This window comes from Microtus pennsylvanicus, chromosome 13, assembly GCF_037038515.1.
Source record: "Microtus pennsylvanicus isolate mMicPen1 chromosome 13, mMicPen1.hap1, whole genome shotgun sequence".
Classification (NCBI taxonomy): Eukaryota; Metazoa; Chordata; class Mammalia; order Rodentia; family Cricetidae; genus Microtus; species Microtus pennsylvanicus.
In genome coordinates, this window is record NC_134591.1 from 82505960 (window position 1) to 82524587 (window position 18628).

The 18628-nt window shown below is 54.8% G+C and overlaps 1 protein-coding gene across 1 annotated transcript; it reads left to right on the forward strand.

The window, feature by feature from the left end:
• Positions 1-1071: 1071 nt before the first annotated feature.
• Ttc34 (tetratricopeptide repeat domain 34) lies at positions 1072-15282 on the forward strand. The gene is made up of 8 exons (XM_075945812.1): positions 1072-1852; positions 5744-6572; positions 8074-8299; positions 9442-9646; positions 10691-10857; positions 11631-11901; positions 12536-12750; positions 14270-15282. The coding sequence occupies exons 1-8, from the start codon at positions 1072-1074 to the stop codon at positions 14795-14797; spliced, it is 3222 nt and encodes a 1073-aa protein (XP_075801927.1). The 3' UTR covers positions 14798-15282.
• Positions 15283-18628: the final 3346 nt, after the last annotated feature.

Here is an 18628-nt window from a genome sequence, read left to right on the forward strand (position 1 = left end):
GAGAAGCCTCCTCTCACCTACTTTCCTCGCCCTCCCCCCTCCTTACCACTGCAAGGGCTGGGGAGGTGGGTACCGAGCCTGAGCATGTCTAGCCACTAGAGGGCAAAGCTGAGCAGCCAGGCGGCTTTGGGATGTTGATATTCTCCCTGGAAACTGGAGATTGGCCTCTCCTGCTTCTGTGTCTCTAAAGGGGCCCAGAGTCCCTGGGGCTGACCAACGGCTGCACCCACCAACCCTGGTCCCAGCCTAATAAGGAATCTGAGTCTTCAGAGATTCTCCATCCCCAGACCTGGCTGGTTCAGCTTGTGAGTGCAAGCTTTGAGGGTAGGCAAGAGTACAGGTGTCTGTCAGGGAGGGCTTGCTGGGGCTCTTCACTGAAAGCATTTGGGGACCAGGAAATGAAAGGCCAAGAGTAGTTCCTGGGGTCAGAGGCCAGGGTTAGAAGACAAGTTAGTCCTGGGGTCTTACCTCAGAACTCACCGTGGATTCTTGTGCCGTTCCACACCCAGCTCCAGCCCCAGCCCTCAGCCTGCACCCCCCAGGCTTGAGCAGGTTGGTGGGAGTGCTGTGCTGGGTTGGAGCTCCGAGACCCTGCAGCTATTTGCCTTCCTGACAGAGGGAGCCAGGGGTCCCAGACTATGCCCAGGCCCTGACCCCTTAAGCACTCAGCTGCTCCCCAGACGTGGACACCAAGGCCCCCTGAGGCTGACCTGAGTAGGCAGGGTCCCATCCCACTTGACAAAGAGGGAAAATGAGGCTCAAGAGATAAGAGTAGTAACTTGAAACCCAAACTGGCGGGCCCCAGTAGAACCCAAGTCCCGCTAACGGAGACAGCCTGTCAAGGGGTTCCAAAAATGTCTCTTTTGTAACCAGGTCCCAGGTTCCGTCCAGCAGGGTCTGTACAGGTTCTGAGGTCTCAGTGGCAGGAATTGGGAGGTTGCTCTAAGGTCAGACTCAAGAGAGGCTATGGGGCCGGTGAACTTGAACCTCGACACTAATACAATTCCCCCTCTGTAGGTATCGGTGGTACTCATGAAGACTGAACACGGACCAGTGGGGACTGAGACCCTGATGTCAGCTCAGGAGCTCGCGGTCTGCCTTTGCCAGGAGGGGGACAAGCACCTGGCCCTTGGGGTGCTGCCTTTAGCCACAGGCTTCTACCTGGCGGCCTTCAGCTGTCATGCCCCTTCGGCTGTGCGGCACGTGCAGGCTTTCCTGGCTGAGGCCCCAGGGGCACCTGTGGTGGCCACACTGGAGGCCTGGTGTCGTGGGGACAGCCAGATTCCTGATATCCACTGGGATGGCATGGCCGTGGTCTCCCTGACAGGGCCACTGGCCTCTGCCTTCCTTGGTGCCATTTACCCAGACCACCCTGCCACTGTCCTGTACTTTTTAGCTGGCCTGCTGGCCCACGGGCGCCACACGGAGGTGGTACAGCGTTGCAATGCCCTGTTGGATGCACACTCCCAGCAGACCCTGGAGCTACAGCTGACCCGTGCCCTAGCCTGGGTCCTCTCAGTGGACCAGGTCAGTGAGGGCATAGCTGCCTATCTTCAGACCTATGCCTCCAGTGCAGACCGGACGGTGGCCTTCATCCGTAGCCACCAGCAGCCCTATCTCCCCATGCTGCTTGGCATCCTCCAGGACTACCTCTCAGGACTCCTGAAGGCCACAGAGAGCAGCGGCCCACAAGAGACCAACTGCCGGGCACTCCTGAAGGCCCTGGACCCCAGGGGCATCTGGGTGGAGGCCATGTCACCTAAAGCTCTACTTCATAGAGGCAGATTTGAAGACTGCCTGGCAGCGTGCAGCCGGGACCTTCGGCCTGACCCAACGGGGAGCAGACCCCAAGGTAGGACAGTGAATCACTAGTCACATCTCCCGAGAGCCGTGGCGACAGTCACTCCAACAACAGTTAAAACCTGTCTGTGGTGGGACCAAAGCTGGGGTGGGGCAAGGGCTGGTGCTGGAGCTGGGGACACCACAGTGAAAAGATAGAGAACCCAGAAGGGAACAAACAAGGTTCTTGCCTTATAAAATGCAAGGCACAAATCTGGCTGTTAGCAGAGAGGGCTTCCCAGAAGAGGTGGCTTTTCAGCTGAGCCTCAACCATGCTTCTTCTGGTATTGTGTATGAGTGTGATTCAGGAGTCAGAAACAGGCCAGACTTGCTGGGATCTGGAAGTCTGGGAGGAGGTTGGAAGACTGGAAAGTCAGGAGTCTTAGGGAAGCTGAAGGAGACAGGCGCTGGGAAGGTGGAAGGCTGGAGCGAGGGCACTAAGAAGGTGGGGGCTGAGGGAGACCACGCCCTCGAACCGGAGGGAAGAGGGAAATAATGGATCTGAGGTGTCACTGAGTCACACACTGTGAACCAAGAATGATTTAAAGACTTGACTGGGGAGGGGTTAACGAGGACGGCAACCCTACGCTAGCAGCTTTCTCTGGCTGTAACACAACACCTAAGGTAATCAACTTATAAAGAGTTTAAAGATTTCTTTCACCTTGCCGTTTTTCTGTGGACTTCAGTCTGTAGTCAGCTGTGGTCACACAAAGTCCCTGGGATGTGGCAAAGAGAGACAAAGTGTCTGCTGAATGCCAGGGTCCCTGCCGGCGGGAACATAATAAACAGGAACAGGAAGGAATTGGCAAGAACCGGAAGCTCCGTGTCCTGGCTCTGATGTGTGTGGTCGGCAAAAGTGCATCATAGAGGACTTGTAGCTGGATGTGATGGGACACACCTGTAATCCCAGCACTCTGGCTACAGAAGCAGGTCTAGCAGGATGGATGGGAATTCAAGGCCAGTCTGTTTACATAGTGAGTTCCTGGCCAGTCAGGCTGTACGGTGAGACTCCGTCTCAAAACAAACAAAAGCAACAGATAATATTGAACTTGCTAAGTTTACGTTTGCAGAATAATATGATTCACCACGTTCAGTAATATACTAAAAGAACATATGAGATTGGAGGGCCGCCTCAGCATTAAAAAGCACTGGCTGTTCTTGCAGAAGAGCTGGATTCAGCTCCCCAAGGCCTACATGGCAGCTCACAACCATCTGAAACTCCCATTCCAGGAGATCTGATGCCCTCTTCTGACCTCCATGGGCACAGCACACACACATGGTGCACAGATATACATGCATATAAAACACTCACACATAAAAGTAAAAATAAAAGAGCACCGGACTGAAATCTCAAGGTCCAAATCAGGAGCAGAGGGAGAGAGAGCACGAGCAAGGAACTCAGGACCGCGAGGGGTGCACCCACACACTGAGACAATGGGGATGTTCTATCGGGAAATCACCAAGGCCAGCTGGCCCGGGTCTGAAAAAAGCATGGGATAAAACCGGACTCACTGAACACAGCGGACAGTGAGGACTACTGAGAACTCAAGAACAATGGCAATGGGTTTTTGATCCTGCTGCACGTACTGGCTTTGTGGGAGCCTAGGCAGTTTGGATGCTCACCTTACTAGACCCGGATGGAGGTGGGTGGTCCTTGGACTCCCCACAGGGCAGGGAACCCAGTATGCAGAGATTTGTGAAATTCCTACATATCAGTGAGATTAATAAATAAATAAAGTAACTGGCAAAAACTTCCCCAAAGAGAAAACGCAGCAACAAAACCTGGAGAAAGTATCCAGCACCGTGGAAACAAGATGGAGGAGAAGTACAGCAAGGGGAAAGCGTTTTCTTTACACAGCTGATCGGAAAGGGAATTCGTTAGCGAACCCCAGAAAACCGAAAATGAAAGCAGTGAGACGGCGTCTTAGAAGTCCCGGGCCATCGACATCGCTAAAGCTAAGGGCGGATCCGGCTCTGGGAAAGGTGGATGGTCCTCACAGGTCACCTGTCCCACGGGCGACAGCTACCTGTTTTGGATGAAGTATCAAAAGCCAAGTATTTGAAGGAAGGTGTCGGCTGGTGACTGCCTGGAGGTGGGAGCTCGGAGGCTTTTCCTTTAGCATCTCTGCAATTATGCGTACAACTGAAAGCCCAGGTTTAAAAAGAGTGGGCTCCTGAACAGAGAGTCCCGAGGAGGGGGCCACGGGAAGGATGCGGTGCAGAATCTTAGCCCATGGCTGATTGCTGAACTGGACGCACGCAGGAGAGACAAGATGGTCCCTATGAAGCATCAGGAAGAACTAAAAAGAGAATTTGACAGAATTTTGTAGTGGTCTATTTGTATTTTGATAAATAAATCTTCCCTGAAGACCAGAGGCAAAGCTAAAGCCACTAGAGGTCAGGCAGCGGTGACACACACCTTTAATCCCAGGATTTGAGTGACAGAGTCAGATGGATCTCTGTGAGTTCAATGCCACCCTGGACTACACAATATTAATGCAGAAATAAATCCAGGTGGGATGGCCTACATCTTTAATCCCAGCACTAGGGAGTCACATGCCCTTAATCCCAGCACTAGAGGGAATATAAAATGGGAGGAGAGAGGGGCTTAGTTTGCTTAGTTTGTGGTTGCCCAGCCTTGGTAGAGGTTAAGATTTCTCTAGTGGCTTGGCTTTTCTGGTTTTCAGGTTGAACCCCAATTTCTGTCTCTGGGTTTTAATTATTTCTGCTACAGAATTCGGAGTTTGAGTCCAGGCAACTTAACTGGCTACGAATACAAAATTCAGCCCTCATCTGAGGAGCATACTTAAATGAGAGTCTTTGCAGGGCATTGCTCAAATGTCTGGTCTACAACTTAAAAAATACTAGCAGAGGTAGCATAGCTCAGTGGTGAAATGCTTGACTAACATGTACACAGACCTGGATTTGCTACTCAGCATCACCCAAAAAATGGAAATTAATTCAAAAGTGAAATAATAATGAAAAATCAACACTATAAAGATAGGAGAAGAGTCATCAAATTTAAAATAAAATAGATAATCTAATACAAAAAAAACAGAAGAAAAAATGAATAGAGCCTTAACAGCCTATGGGACGATGAAGAAATCGAACGTGTGTCTCTGTGTGTGTGTGTGTGTGTGTGTGTGTGTGTGTGTGTGTGTGTGTGTGTTTGCATTCTTGGAAGGAAGTGCGGCTGTTTCCAGGGTTGATCTTTCTTCTGTTTACACCTTTGGCTTCTGCCACCAGGACTGGGCAGGGGACCCTGTTGGAGGCGGGTTTCTTGGTCAGTCTGTGCAAACTGGTTGTTTGTAGTTTTGCTGGGTTCAGGGCTGTGATAGTGTGCTCCCCACATCCATCCTCACACCTTGGGGAGTGTCCATCACTGTAACCCCCACGCTAACAATGGGAAGGGATAGAAATCAGGAGATTCAGCCAGTGATCTCCACCCACTCTTCCGGTAAGGGCTTCAGATTGCTGAGCCCCTCCTTCTGCTATCTCTCTTTTCCTGCAGGAAAGCGTTTGGTCCCGAGATGGTAGGATGCAAAGATTCCAGGACTGGTGGACCTACAAAGTCAGACTCAGAATCTCAGTTTCACAGTGTGGGTTGGATGGGGTTACATCCCTGCAAAGGAAATTAAAACCCATCGCTGGAAGTCAGGGTGGAAGGAAATGTAAATAAATTTCGATTGGGACTGAGAGGTGATGCCTACCCAGAGTCAGGGGGAATAGTGATGGGTGGCACCAGCTGTGGTGCTGGCGTGGATGCTATGGCATCACTCACAGGCGCCATTTGGGGTCTCCTTGTGGTTCCAGGGTCCTGGGTTACCTGCGGACTTAGGGGAGATACCCTGAGCTGACAAAAAGAGCTTTCGGAAGGCAGAGCAATACAGGTTTCTCTCCCCAGGTGAGCACCTGGCAGCCCTGCTGGTCACCCGAGCAGCTGCGGCCTTCTTCCTGGACGGCCGAGCGGGGGACATGCTGCTGGACCTACAGGAGGCCTTCCGTGAGAGTCCCGCCGAAGCACGGAGGCACTTCCAGGCACTGCTGTCGGCCGAGGACCGCGAACGCGTGCAGGCTCGGGCGCTGGAAGCCGCGGACGTGGGCTTCGACCGCTTCCTGGAGGCTGTGCGAAGCCGCCGGGAGCTGCGAGAGGACGCGGACCGCGAGCTCTTGGTTCCTGTGACCCACGCGCTCCAGGTTCTGCTCCGTGTGGCTCCAGCCCGAAGGCGACTCGCGATAGGGATCCGCCTGGCCGAGTGTCTGCTACTGGCCGGGGACGTGGCGGGCGCTCGCACGCAGTGTGAGCGTCTCCTGCGGCCCAGGCGTCCTGGGGAGCGCATCGGGGACCGCACCGGAGACCTCGCGCCTCTGCTGGCGCTGCGCGGCTTCTGTGCGCTGCACGCGGGTGATGCGCGGAGCGCGCGCGAGGACTTCCAGGCGGTGGTGGAGCGCGGGGCGCCGCACGCGGGAGGCTGCGTGCGCGCGCTGTGCGGCCGAGGGCTGCTGCGGGTGCTGGAGGGCAGCACCTTTCTGGGCGCGCTGGACTATGTCACCGCCTGCCGGCTGCGGCCGGAGGAGACGCTGCTAGTCGCCAAAGCCTATGTGCCCTGGAACCAGAGAGGGCTGTTGCTGACCGTGCTGCGGGAGGAGGGCCGCAAGATGCTGCTGCGCTCGCCTAGCTGCACGAGGAAGGCTGTGCCGGGTGCTGGCCCTGCAGCACAGGCGCAGGAGGGGTGAGAGCCTGTCCCGCGCTGGAGGTGGGGGAAGTTAAGTAGGGATGTCTGATAGAACACTGTGCTAGGATCGGCTGGGTGGCTAACGGTGGGAATCTGGATCTCAGGATCCTGGATCTCAGAAAGTGGTGCCTTGTGGGCTTCCTCCCCTTAATGTTAGGAATACATTAGGTTAGGTGGAGGTTCACACCTGCAATCCCAGCCCTTGGAAGACGGATACAGGAGGATCGCCATGAAGACAGCTTGAGCTATAGAGTTCCAGATCAGCCTGGGCTACAAAGTGAGCCCGTGTTTCAAAAACACACAGGAAAAAGAAAAAAAAAACAAGAAGCGAAAAGGTCAGGGGGCTGATGAGATGGCTTAAGAGTTGAGAAAAAGTGCTAGTAAGAACCTGAGTTCAGTTCCCAGCAGTATGTATACACCGCCTATAACTCCAGCTTCAAGAGAACCCTTGCCTGTGGCCTCCAAGTACAACTGCTCTCGTTTACACACACACACACACACACACACACACACACACACACACACACACACCACAATTTTTTAAATGAAGTATTTACATTTTATTTTATGATTTTTTTCCCGTTTTGTTTTGCTTGCCTATATCACATGCCTGTAGTACCAGCAAAAGCCAGAAGAGGGCTTCAGACCTTGGTACTGGAATTACAGCTGTGGTCACCATATGGGTGCTGGCAATTGAACCCTAGTCCGCTAGGAAAACAGCCAGTGCTCTTAGCCATTGAGCCATCTCTCCAGCCCCCATTGTTTTCCTTTTTAAATGGAAGGGATGAGACCCTCTGAACATCAGACCCCTGCAATGCGTCGTTCTAGCCTTTTCTTAGTGCGCATGTGAAATGCCTCAAGATACGGAGTTTTTGCTGCAGCTGCAGCTTGCATCCTCCTCCTAAACTTGAGTGATGTTTCCTTTTGTTGCTAAAGACATTTGTGACACCTTGTCTCCATAACAACTTGTCCCAAAGTGCGGACAGGTGTAGCTCTGGCTCAGGAGACCGCTCCAAGGAAGGTCTTTGACTTCAAGTAGCACCCACCCTGCCCTCCCAAGCCCATGTGACACGCTGCGGGAGGGGTGTACCTCCCTCTGCCCAGCCTTCGCCCACCACCATTAGTCCACACCCCATGCCCACCTTTGAGCTCCCTCTGCCCTGGTGTGGATTCCTATTGCTGTTACGCTTCACCATCAATTCTTATATTAATAAGAAAGGAAACTGAGGCAGGGTCTGCTCAGGGTCCTTAGGTGACTTTGGCCCCTTCTTCTGCAGAGGGCCTGCCCTGTGGGGTGGTGGAAAGAGCATGGGGAGGGTGAAGGGGCAGTTAGGAGTTTGGAGAGAGGTGACGTGGTCCTCCCTCTGCAGCTCATTAGGAAAGGAGCTATCCAGACTACAGGCATGGTTGGGGGCAAGAGTCACCTGAGGCCTGACATCATGAGTGATGTAGGGGTACAGGAAAAGGCCTGTCCCACACTCAACCACCTTCTCCATAGGGATGCCTATGGTGTCTACCAGCTGGCCATGCTGTTGATGGAGCTGGATGCAGAGGATGAGACTTCCTGCCTCTTGGTGGCCGATGCCCTGTACCTCTTGGGCCGCCTGGATGATGCTCACAAATCCCTGCGGATTGCCTTGTCCCGGAAGCCCCAAGCGGCCCCTGTGCTGGTGCGACTGGCCCTGCTTCAGCTGAGGAGGGGCTTCTGCTATGATGCCAACCAGGTGAGAAGACCCAGGTGGGTGTGTGCAGATTGGAGCGGGCACTGCTCTGCGGAGAACACCATGCATCCCATGGCCCCATATCTGCTTCCTACAGCTTGGGCTTTGGAATAGGCAAATAAAGCCCCACACCACCACCTGCGGCCATCCCTCACCTCTCTGAGCTTCATTGGCTGAGGGAGGTCTCAGGACCTGAGAGGTACCTGCACACAGTAGGTGCTCCTACTTTCTTTGACTGTGGTGTAATGAAAAGTGGCCAAGAACCAATGGATTATAGTCTGAGCTCCTACTCAAGCCTAACTCTGCCTGGAATAGAGGTGCAGCTTTACAAGACTCTTGACCCCTGCTTCCCAGCCTCTGAGAACCCCTGCTCTAGGAATGGTGGAGTTTAAGACCTGGCCCAGGCATTGTGAGCTTTCTGTTTGCACCAAGGTTCACAGTTCATGTTTCTGGGGAGATTTCTGGCCATGAAGTCTGGGCTGAGGGACCAGCCAGCTTCTTTATTCTCCTCTGGTTTGGCTGGAACCTTGATTCTCTGGGCAGAAGGATGGGCAGAAACCTGTAACTAACCAATCCTTCTCTGCCGGGGTCAGGAGTCTGTACCAGGCCCATGGGGAACAGTTGTGTCTCCTAGGATGGAGTCATGGAGAGAGGAGAACCCCTGGCTAGAGTCCGGCCAGACCCTTGGCTTTTGGTCCACACCTTATGAGCAGCTCCCTAGAGTCCCCGTCACTTGCTGTTCTGAGGTCTCCTGCTCAAATTTATTCAAGCCTTCCTTGGGTCAGCTTGTTGGGGTGGGGTCTCCACCCACGTGACAGAGAATGACATCAAGACTCAGGAAAAGGAGCCCACCCCACCTGTCAGTTTCTGCTGCTGCATTCTATGCTTCTTCACCCCCCACATCCCTGTCCTCTCAGGAGGAGGCACAGTAAACGGAGGCCAAACATACCTTCAAGGGCTTAAATGGCAGGGACTTCAATTCCTGGAAAACCTTCCAGTGCTCAAAACAGACAGCTTTCCCCCACCCCAGGCTTGTGAATGCAGAGCCAGGACCTACACAGAGCAGCCAGTGCTGGGAAGGGCGTGGGTAGTAAGAAACGAGGAACAATGGAGATCACAGCAATGACTCCCCTCTCGCCCCACAGCTGGTGAAGAAGGTGGCCCAGTCTGGAAACACCGCCTGTCTCCAGCACACCCTGGACGTCTTCCACCAGGAGGACCTGAAGCTGCTGCAAAGTCACTGTCACACACGGGCATTAAACATACTGCAGACACGGCCAGGGGGGCTAGAGAGCGAGGCCCACACCAGGGAAGCCATCGCGTACCTCTCTCTGGCCATCTTTGCTGCAGGTAGGAACCCCCACCAGCCCCAGGGGTCTGATCCTATGCCAGATGCATGGGAGACATGGGATCTGAGATCAAGCCTGCTCCACACAATCCTGTGCTTTTGAGACTCCACAGTGTAGATGAGATGGGACCATTTACCAAGATCACCTACATGCTGAACCCTAGCTATCTGGTGAGCGTATCAAAGCCTGAGGAAGGCCTGGTCCAGCTGGGACTCTGTTCTGCGGGGCAAGCAGGAGTGAGGGAGAGCAGGGTGCTACCTTTCTGCCTGCTCCCCTCTGAGGTGTAGTCCAGATCTTGGCTTCCCTGAGCCCTTCACAGTATTGGCAGGTTTTCTATGCCCATACCTGGCCTCCACATCTGGCCAAGTCTTCTCATCTGGGTTGCAGCAGGCTCCCTGAGCATGCTGGAGCGCAGTACTCGAGTGCCACGGTGCAAGAACAAATCCCTGGAGCCGGGCAGGGTCAGGGGTGGGAGTCGTGTAGTCCTGCATTCTGATCGTGGTAGCTTCTTGGTGACTTGTGCTGGCACCTCCCCACCACTTGCTCCTCGGAGTAGGAGGAGGGAGAGGAGCGGTTGGTGTCAGGGCCCAGAATGGCCTGCAGAGGGAGTGTGTGGTTCCCTGTGTGGGACACTAGGCCGATGTACAGGAGTGTGATGGAGGCAGTCTGTCTGGGGAAAGGCTCCACCTCCCAGAGTTCGCTGGGAATAGCTGCCCACTCTGAGCCTCAGTCTACCTACCACATCTTTCCTTTCTCTACCCTGGCCTAAGGAACTTGTCTTACCCCCTTCCACCAAAACAGTGGCATAGACCTTCCAAGAACACTCCAATCATCCACTAGTTCTCCCAGGCACCACCCCTCCTGGTCGGGCTTCTGCTCTGTGGCCAGTAACCCTGGTGGCCTGACAGAGTCTTAATACCCAATGGAGTTTTAGCACCCCAGGGTGGACCTTGTATCCCTTTGCCCACCCAGATTGGACACTGTATGGGACCCTGTACAAGAGCCCTAGCCAAAGCCCTGTCCTGACCACATGTACTTCCTTCAGGGAGTCGGGCCAATGAGTCCCTCCTCACCCGAGCCCGCTGTTACGGGATCCTGGGTCAGAAGAAGACCGCCATGTTTGACTTCAACTCCATGCTTCGGGAGGAGCCAAGGAACGTGCAAGCTTTGTGTGGCCGAGCCCTCGTGCACCTGGCCCTGGACCAGCTTCAGGTGCCAGCCCATCCTCCCCACCTGGGCCTAGGCAAGCAGACGTGAGGGAGACCGGGGTGCTACCTTCCTCCTCTGCTGAAGGAAGGTGAGCAAGGTCAGGCTTCCAGTGACGGGGCCCATATGAGCCTGCTGCAGCTAGGAGCCTGGCAGAAGTCACCCCTAGAAAGGTGGCCTATGACATTCCATCCATCAGGGTGCACGTCAGAACTCTTCTGCCCACAAGCACTTGCAGAGAACGAGAGTCACATTCCCACAGCTTCACCTTTCACGCTTTCCTGCCTCAGACTGCAGGCATAGATATGCAAGGCTTTGGGGCAGCTAGTGGATCTTAGTAAACCTGTGCAGGTGGTAGTGTTGTAATGTATTTTAAAACTCCACGAAGAGAAATCACACCATGCAACAAGGCTCACATAGGAGGTTTATTTGGAGAGGAGAGAGAAGAGGCAGAAAGGGCTGGGGGGAAGAAACCAGTCTCTGGGGACAAAAGTGGCAGAAGAGAAAGAGATGAAAGAGAAAAAGATGAGAGAGAGAGAGAGAGAGAGAGAGAGAGAGAGAGAGAGAGAGAGAGAGAGAGAAATGGAAAAGGGCAGGCCAGCCAGTACAGATGCGTGAACGCTAACAGGTAGGTAGGCCGGGATAGTCAGGATAGGGAAGGTGAGAAGCTGGGTGGAACGGACCCCCTGAAACTCCACGGACAGAATTTGAGAAGAGAATTGAAAAATGGGAGTAAAGCCCTCCCACGCCCACACTCACAGGCCTCCCTCCCTTCGTAGGAAGCTGTGGAGGACATGCTCTCCGCCCTGAAGCTCGATCCAGGCACTGTGATCTCTGAGATCCACTCCCTGAAGCCAGAAGTTCAGTTGCCCCTCACCCAGGGCCTCCATAGCCGCTTCCAGGTCCTCCTGAACCAGGGGCTGGACGCTGGAGGCCTCCTTGGGGAGGGGGACACCCAAAGCCTCCTTGCCATGGGGGAGGCGTTGATTAGAATCGACCCTGCACAGCCCAGTTGGCACCTGCTTCTCACAGACATCCTCACAGGGCTGGGTATGTGTGTAAGAGCAGGGGACATGGGCCTCTGACCCACACTCCTGATCCTCTGTTGATTCTCTGTGAAGTGGAGAAAGAGTCCCTGGACTATGGTGTCTATGTTTCCAAATCCCGTGACCTCCAACCCCTGCAGGGCCTGTGGAATGGCAACTCTCTGGCTTTTTTGTTTGTTTGTTTTGTTTTCCGAGACGGGGTTTCTCTATGTAGCCCTGACTGTCCCGGAACTCACTCCTTAGACTAAGCTGGCCTCAAACTTAGAAATCCACTTTCCTATGCCTGCCTAGTGCTGGGGTTAAAGACGTGTCACCACTGCCAAGTCAGATCCCTCTGCTGGCACAGGGAACGCCCAAAGGACCTGTGCGTCCACATGCGCCATGCGTGTTTCCCTGTCACCCCTTGTTTGAAAGGAAGCTCTCTCTCATCTGCGTTTGTCCTCCAGAGCCTACAGGGGGCTGCCCCACAGCTCTGCTCCTACTGGGGCTGAGTCTGCTCCCATCAATGGACCCCAACCGAGACAGGGTAGGGGACACCAAAGTAGCTCCCTGGGGCTAGATGTCCCCCTTCCTGGGCATACCTCTTCCCCAGACACACACACACACACACACTGACTGTCTTCCCCTGATCCCCACAGGCAAATATCAAGAGGCTGGCACCCACTTGCAAGAAGCTCTACAGCTCAGCCCATCATCAGAGGCTGCCCAGGCCCGGCGAGGCCTGCTCCAGCTTAAAAGGGGAGCTGTGTCAGCTGCTGCCCATGACTTGCAGTGCCTGGCAGAGACAGATACTCAGGACCTCAGCTTCCTGCTGCGTCTCCTTGAATCCCCAGAGCGGCGGAGTCTCACCCAGGTGAGAAGGTGGGAAGCCGGGTGGGACAGACCCCCTGAGCCCCATGCTGACCTTGACCCAGCACCACAAGCTTCAGAAGTCCATGCCTAGCCCAGATAGCTCTTCTCTCCTTGCTGTTGGCTGCTTTCCTTGGGTTTGGGGTCGGGTAGAATAAGAAACCCCAGATCTGGTCATGGAAGATTTCTGGAAACACTTACCTTGTTTCTTTGCTTGTGCATGCAAGCCACAGGTGACTTGGGCACCTTACTCCCGGTTCAAGGCCCACCCCAGGACACAGCTCAGGCTGGAAAGAGCAGGGGGGGGGGGTATACAAGTCCAGGCCTTGGAGTCTGAGAGACATTGAGTCAAGAGTTGACATGAGGCAAAACAAGCATCTCTCCAAATGCCTCTGTCTCTCCATTGCTCTGAATTCTGCCAGCAGAGTGACGTGGAAAAGGGCATATCTGTAGAACAGTAGTCTATAGTATAGATTCTAAGGGACTAAAAGCCTCGGTACGGGGGTCTGGGATCTGGACTGTGAGCTAAGAGAAAGGGAAGAAGGTGGAGTGTCAGGGAACCCAGAGAAGCTTACACAGGGTCGGGATCAGAGATGTCTCTGAGGTCCTGGGTGCCAGATAGGAGTCCCAGAACTGGAGGGGGCTGGGGAGTGGGATCCTGAAGCTCTAAAAAGGTCAGAAAGGGAATCGCGATCCCAAAGCTATAGAAGGAGTGGGGAATTCTGAATGGGGGGGGGGCGCTGAGGGCGCTGCTACGGGGTTCCTGGAGCTCAAGCAGGGACTGGGGACTTGAGATGGAGGCCTGGGGAGGTCCCGAAGCTTGAAGAGGAGAATCGAGAAAACACTAGGGAGACCCCAAGACCTACAGGAGTTGGATCCCAAGGGCTGGGTTTAGCAAGGCAGCGTTCGGTTGCCCAGCAACAGGGACCAACCCGGAAGTGGCCTTTCTTAGCTTCCTGCCTCGCTCTGGTCCCGCCCACCAAGAGCAGTCCTGCTGTTTATAGTGCGCCAGTGATTAAACAGTCAGTACCCGTTCTTGAGCTGGGCGGAGCGGAGCTCCTGCAGAGCCGGGGTGATCCTTTGCACCGGTGGTTTCTGAGTCCCTTCTAGCTGCACCCGGCAGTCACGAGGAGCAAGCAGCTCGGCAGGGAGGGCGAGAGGCTCTTGCAGGTCACACAGCAGGGAATTAGAAGAGCAGATGCCCTTGTCCTAACCTCAAAGCCTAGAGCCCTGCCTGGGAACCTTCAATCTAGTACAGAGAGAAGGCACTGTACCCCATGAGGGAAAGCCGGTTCCTGATCCTATGGACCCCGGGATCCATCAGCCCTCCTAGCAGTAACTCTGCAGAGCCCTGGGACCAAGGAGAGGCACACATACTATCAGTCACATGGAGTTGACTACCTAGGGACCTCTAGGCATCTCTACCCACGTCCAGGCCCCCAGAAGTGGGAGGGTCTTCTGCACAGGGAAGGGACCGCACTCCAGCAGAGGCTAACTGCTTTTTCTCTGTGTCCCCGGCGCAGGCCGCTGCCAAGGAAGCAAGCAACCTCTTGGATTTAGGACAGCCAAGGCGGGCACTGGGATACTGTTCTTTGGCTGTCCTGGCTGGTGGTGGCAGGCCTTATTACTTGCGTCTCCGAATGGCCTGCTTGACCCAGCTGCAGGAGTATGACCGGGCACTCAGGGACCTGGATCGTGTGCTGCAGGACGGTGCAGGGGACAGTGACCCGACAAGGCAGACAGAAGATTTCTGCACCCGGGGTCGCCTGCTGCTGAGTCTGGGGGATACGCATGGAGCTGCAGGGGCCTTCACCCAGGCCTTGGCCCTGTCTCCAGCCCAAGCTCAAAGCAGCCTGGCAGAACAACCTGGTCGGGGCCCTACAGCCAGTGTGTTCCTGACCCATGGGCAGCACTGTCTAGAGGAGCAGCACTATGAGGAGGCCTGGACAGCAGCCCAGAATGGCCTCCTGGTGGACCCCAGCCACCGTGGGCTGAAGAGGCTGAAGGTGAGGACCCGCAAGGAGGTGTCCTCTGGCTGCAGACTGCACTGACCAGTAGATCCAAGAGCTGCTCTCTCCACTGGCCACTCGTCCCTGTCTGGACTGGAGGAGACAGTTCCTGCTTATGTAGAACAGCTGTCCTGGGTAACTCACAGCCCCACTGAAGTGGGCAGCCTCAGTACTCTGCTCACACCTGGCCTTAGAGAGCAGCCATAAGGAAGATCAGGGCTGGCACCTCATGGTCCTGGGGGAGATGTGCTGTCCCGGGGAGCCCTCCTTGGAAAGGAAGCTGCTTAGACTGGTCTGGACTGACTCCTGCCTCAACCTTTCCCAATGTCCAGATTCCTGGATGCATAGGTGGAACTGGCTATATGGTGAATAGGCCGTTCATTGGGGAACTCCGTGCCCATGCCAGCAAGCACAGCCCACGCAGTCCCTTCCCTCCACAGGTCTCTGAATCCTTGTGATGTTGAGAGACCCTGGCTTCCACTTGGCCTGGGCCTGTCCAAGTTGTCAGCATGCGACTTGATCCTTCTGAGCTGGGACAGCAAGTTCCAGACCTAGGCAGACTTCCCCTCCTGTCTTGCTCCCTGTCATGGGGCTCCAGCCAGTCACCATCACCACCACCATCACCAAAGCTGTCACAGAGATCAGGCTGGGGTGGCTCTTTCATTCGTGACAATGGGCAGGGCTGCTTGGCATGAAGTGGCACAAGCCCCTTCCTAGGTTCTTCTGAGAGGGTGAGGGCAGTGTGTCTGAATTCTGAACACATCCCTTTGCCCTGGGCTGCCCTCTCTGCCCCTTCCTTCTGCAGTCCTTAGTCCCATAGACTAGCCAAACCAACCCCCAGGCTCAGATACACAAGATCCCTAATCCTGCCCATTCCCAGGCAGCAATGAAGTGACTGGATGGGGTTAGCAGCCTCCTTCCTTGCCATCCCTCCGTGGAGTGAGAGCCAGACCTGCCAAACTCTGTCTCCATGGGTCAGTGCATTCCACGGAGGACCAGGAAGAGCAGGGAGCCTAGAAAGGCTTCATGAGCCACAGTCTGGTTCCTGCCTGCCTTCCGCACTGCAATCTCCAGGACAGCCTGGTGCGCCTATACCTAGGTTGCACCTTCACCTACTACACGTCTGTCCGTCTGTCCATCTCTCCGCCTGTGCATTCCTTGGCACTACAGACGCTTGCCAATACCCAGCAAGACCAAGGTCAAGGCCACAGAATCCTGGTGACTAAAGATGGGTCAGCAGGAAAGAGGAGGTGGCAGGCAGTTGTCACCTGGGCGTGTCTTCCCCACCCTGTGCCTTTTGTTCCTGCCATCCCTCAACCTGAGGTTTCTAGTCACATTCATCCACTCAAGGACATCTCAGCATGAAGGTACTGAAATCTGGCAAAGCTCCTCCCCACCCTCTCCTTCTCCAGCCACAAGGGGGCATCGCCCAGCACCTCAGCATATGTTCACGCGTGTGCGTGTGCATGCGCTCTCACACACACACACAACATCACACACTGCTTATCTGGCACCTTGCTGAGGTCTGACTGTGTTCCCGGAATTCATGTGTTCAGATCCTACTACCAAGGGGATGGTGCCACCGTGTAGGGTCTTGCAGATGGGAAGAAGGTTGGGATGATGGAGCCTTAAGAACTGGGTGAATGGCTTTGTAAGACACTTCAGCCCACCCGCGTGTGAGGACAGAGTGGGAAGGTGTCAGCTACAAACCAGTGCCCAGCTTGGACTCAGCCATGATAAATAAACCTCACTCGACAAGGTTCCCAGCCCGTAATATTTTTGTCATAGCAGTTGAGTGAACTGAGATACAGTGTCTCCTCCTCACCACCACCTCTGCCCTGACCAAACACCTCTAGTCCCTGAAGGTGGAAGTGAGCCCTAGCTGGCCAAGCCCCTCAGCCCACACCTTGTCTCATGAAACGGTCCCAGGCTAGATCACCGCTGCAGTCTGCAGATCTTGTCGGAAGTTTATGGCAGCTGTGCGTGCACCCTACCTAGGGTTTATGCCAACAGGCCATCTCCAGGGCTACTGGCCCCCACCGTCCTGGAACTTATACTCCGCAGACCCATCTACCTCCTTAAAGCCCCCAAACTCCTAGCCACAATCTCCCAGCTCCTTCTTCCATGCGTGGCTGGAATGGAAAGAACCCAAGCCATGCGCCCAGGGCAGGTGTCCAGCTCTTGTGTGGTTCCAGTGTCTCTGGACCATGGAGTCCAGCTTGCACTGAACCAGGCAAACCATGAGTCACTTCCAGTCGAGTAGTTCTGATCAGGATCAGTGTGCACACAGCCACCCCATCCAGTTGGTTGTCACCATCGACTCTGCCCCCATTTGCTTTCCCAGGACTCCTGAAGGTGTCACAGCGTGTGAGCCACAGCCTCAAGGACTTCTGGAGGTGCGACGGCGTGTGAGCCACAGCCTCAGGACTCCTGACGGTGTCACAGTGTGTGAGCCACAGCCTCAAGGACTCCTGGAGGTGCCATGGAGAGTGAGCCACAGCCTCAGGACTCCTGAAGGTGTCACAGCGTGTGAGCCACAGCATCAGGACTCCTGGAGGTGCGACGGCGTGTGAGCCACAGCATCAGGACTCCTGGAAGTGCCATGGAGAGTGAGCCACAGCCTCAGGACTCCTGACGGTGTCACAGTGTGTGAGCCACAGCCTCAAGGGCCTAACTTAGTCTTCATTCACTCAGGGGTTCCTCAAACCTGGCCTGCCAAGGGTCTAAAGCCAGGTCTTTTAGCACTGACTGACCATGAAGTTTTCAGACAAGAAAGGCTAGTGCCCCCATATGCCCCTGGTGGAGGGTCACTTGTAAGTCTGGGGCTCCTGAGTTCACACCTCAGCCCATCCAGACGTTCCCATTCCAAGTTTCAGAGTCCAGCTCTTGTCCAATGACCTAATTTTCTCATAAGAATTCAGTAAGGTGCTGAGGAGACAACTCAGTCAAATGCTTATTTTACTTGGGCTCAATCCCCAGAACTGGGGTGATAAACACCGGGCCAGAGTGTCACACACCTTTAACCTCCATTTCGGGGAAGTCAGAGACAGCCAGACTTCCTACTTGTGTAGGCAGTGGGAAACACCCATGACGGAGGGGAAGCCACTCCAGAGATCCCCATAACACTGGTTTACATGGAGAGCTACTGGTGGTTAGGTTAGGAAGTTTGAGTGTCACTGGGGTAAATATAACTCGTGAATCACATACTGCAATGTTCTGAGGCGTCCGTCAGACCAGCCAGCTGCCCCTCTCTGCTCAGGAGGCTGGTTCCCTATTCACCCTCCCCAGCCCCTTGCAGGTGAAGCTTGACCACACCTGCCTGGCATTGGGCATACATTTGTTTTCATGACAAGATCCATCTATGTTAATCAGGATCAACTTGCCTAGATTTGGAATCCTCCAGGAGATAATACCTCTTGAGTGTATTTCCAACACTATGTCCAAAAAGTTCAACTAAAGAGGGAAGAACCACCCTGGATGGGGGTGGTACCCATAGGCTGGGGTCCTGGACTAAATAAAAAGGAAAAGGTGGCCCGAGCCTCAGCGTCCACCACTGTGGCCCGAGCCTCAGCGTCCACCACTGTGGCCCGAGCACCAGCGTCCACCACTGTGGCCCGAGCCTCAGCGTCCACCACTGTGGCCCGAGCCTCAGCGTCCACCACTGTGGCCCGAGCCTCAGCGTCCACCACTGTGGCCCGAGCACCAGCGTCCACCACTGTGGCCCGAGCACCAGCGTCCACCATTGTTCTTGACCGCAGATCCACTGAGGTCCCTGCCTCACGCTCCTGCCACCTCACCTCCCCGACGCCACACTAGACCTTCAAATGCTCTAAACTAAATCCTTCCTTAAATTGTTCTCGTCAGGCACTTGTC

Coding starts and splice junctions, on each gene's coding strand:
- Ttc34 (XM_075945812.1), top strand. CDS start 1,072: ATGTCAGCTCAGGAGCTCGCGGTCTGCCTTTGCCAGGAGGGGGACAAG. Junction 8,300..9,441: donor TCTGCTATGATGCCAACCAG/GTGAGAAGACCC, acceptor CTCGCCCCACAG/CTGGTGAAGAAGGTGGCCCA. Junction 11,902..12,535: donor AGACATCCTCACAGGGCTGG/GTATGTGTGTAA, acceptor TGATCCCCACAG/GCAAATATCAAGAGGCTGGC.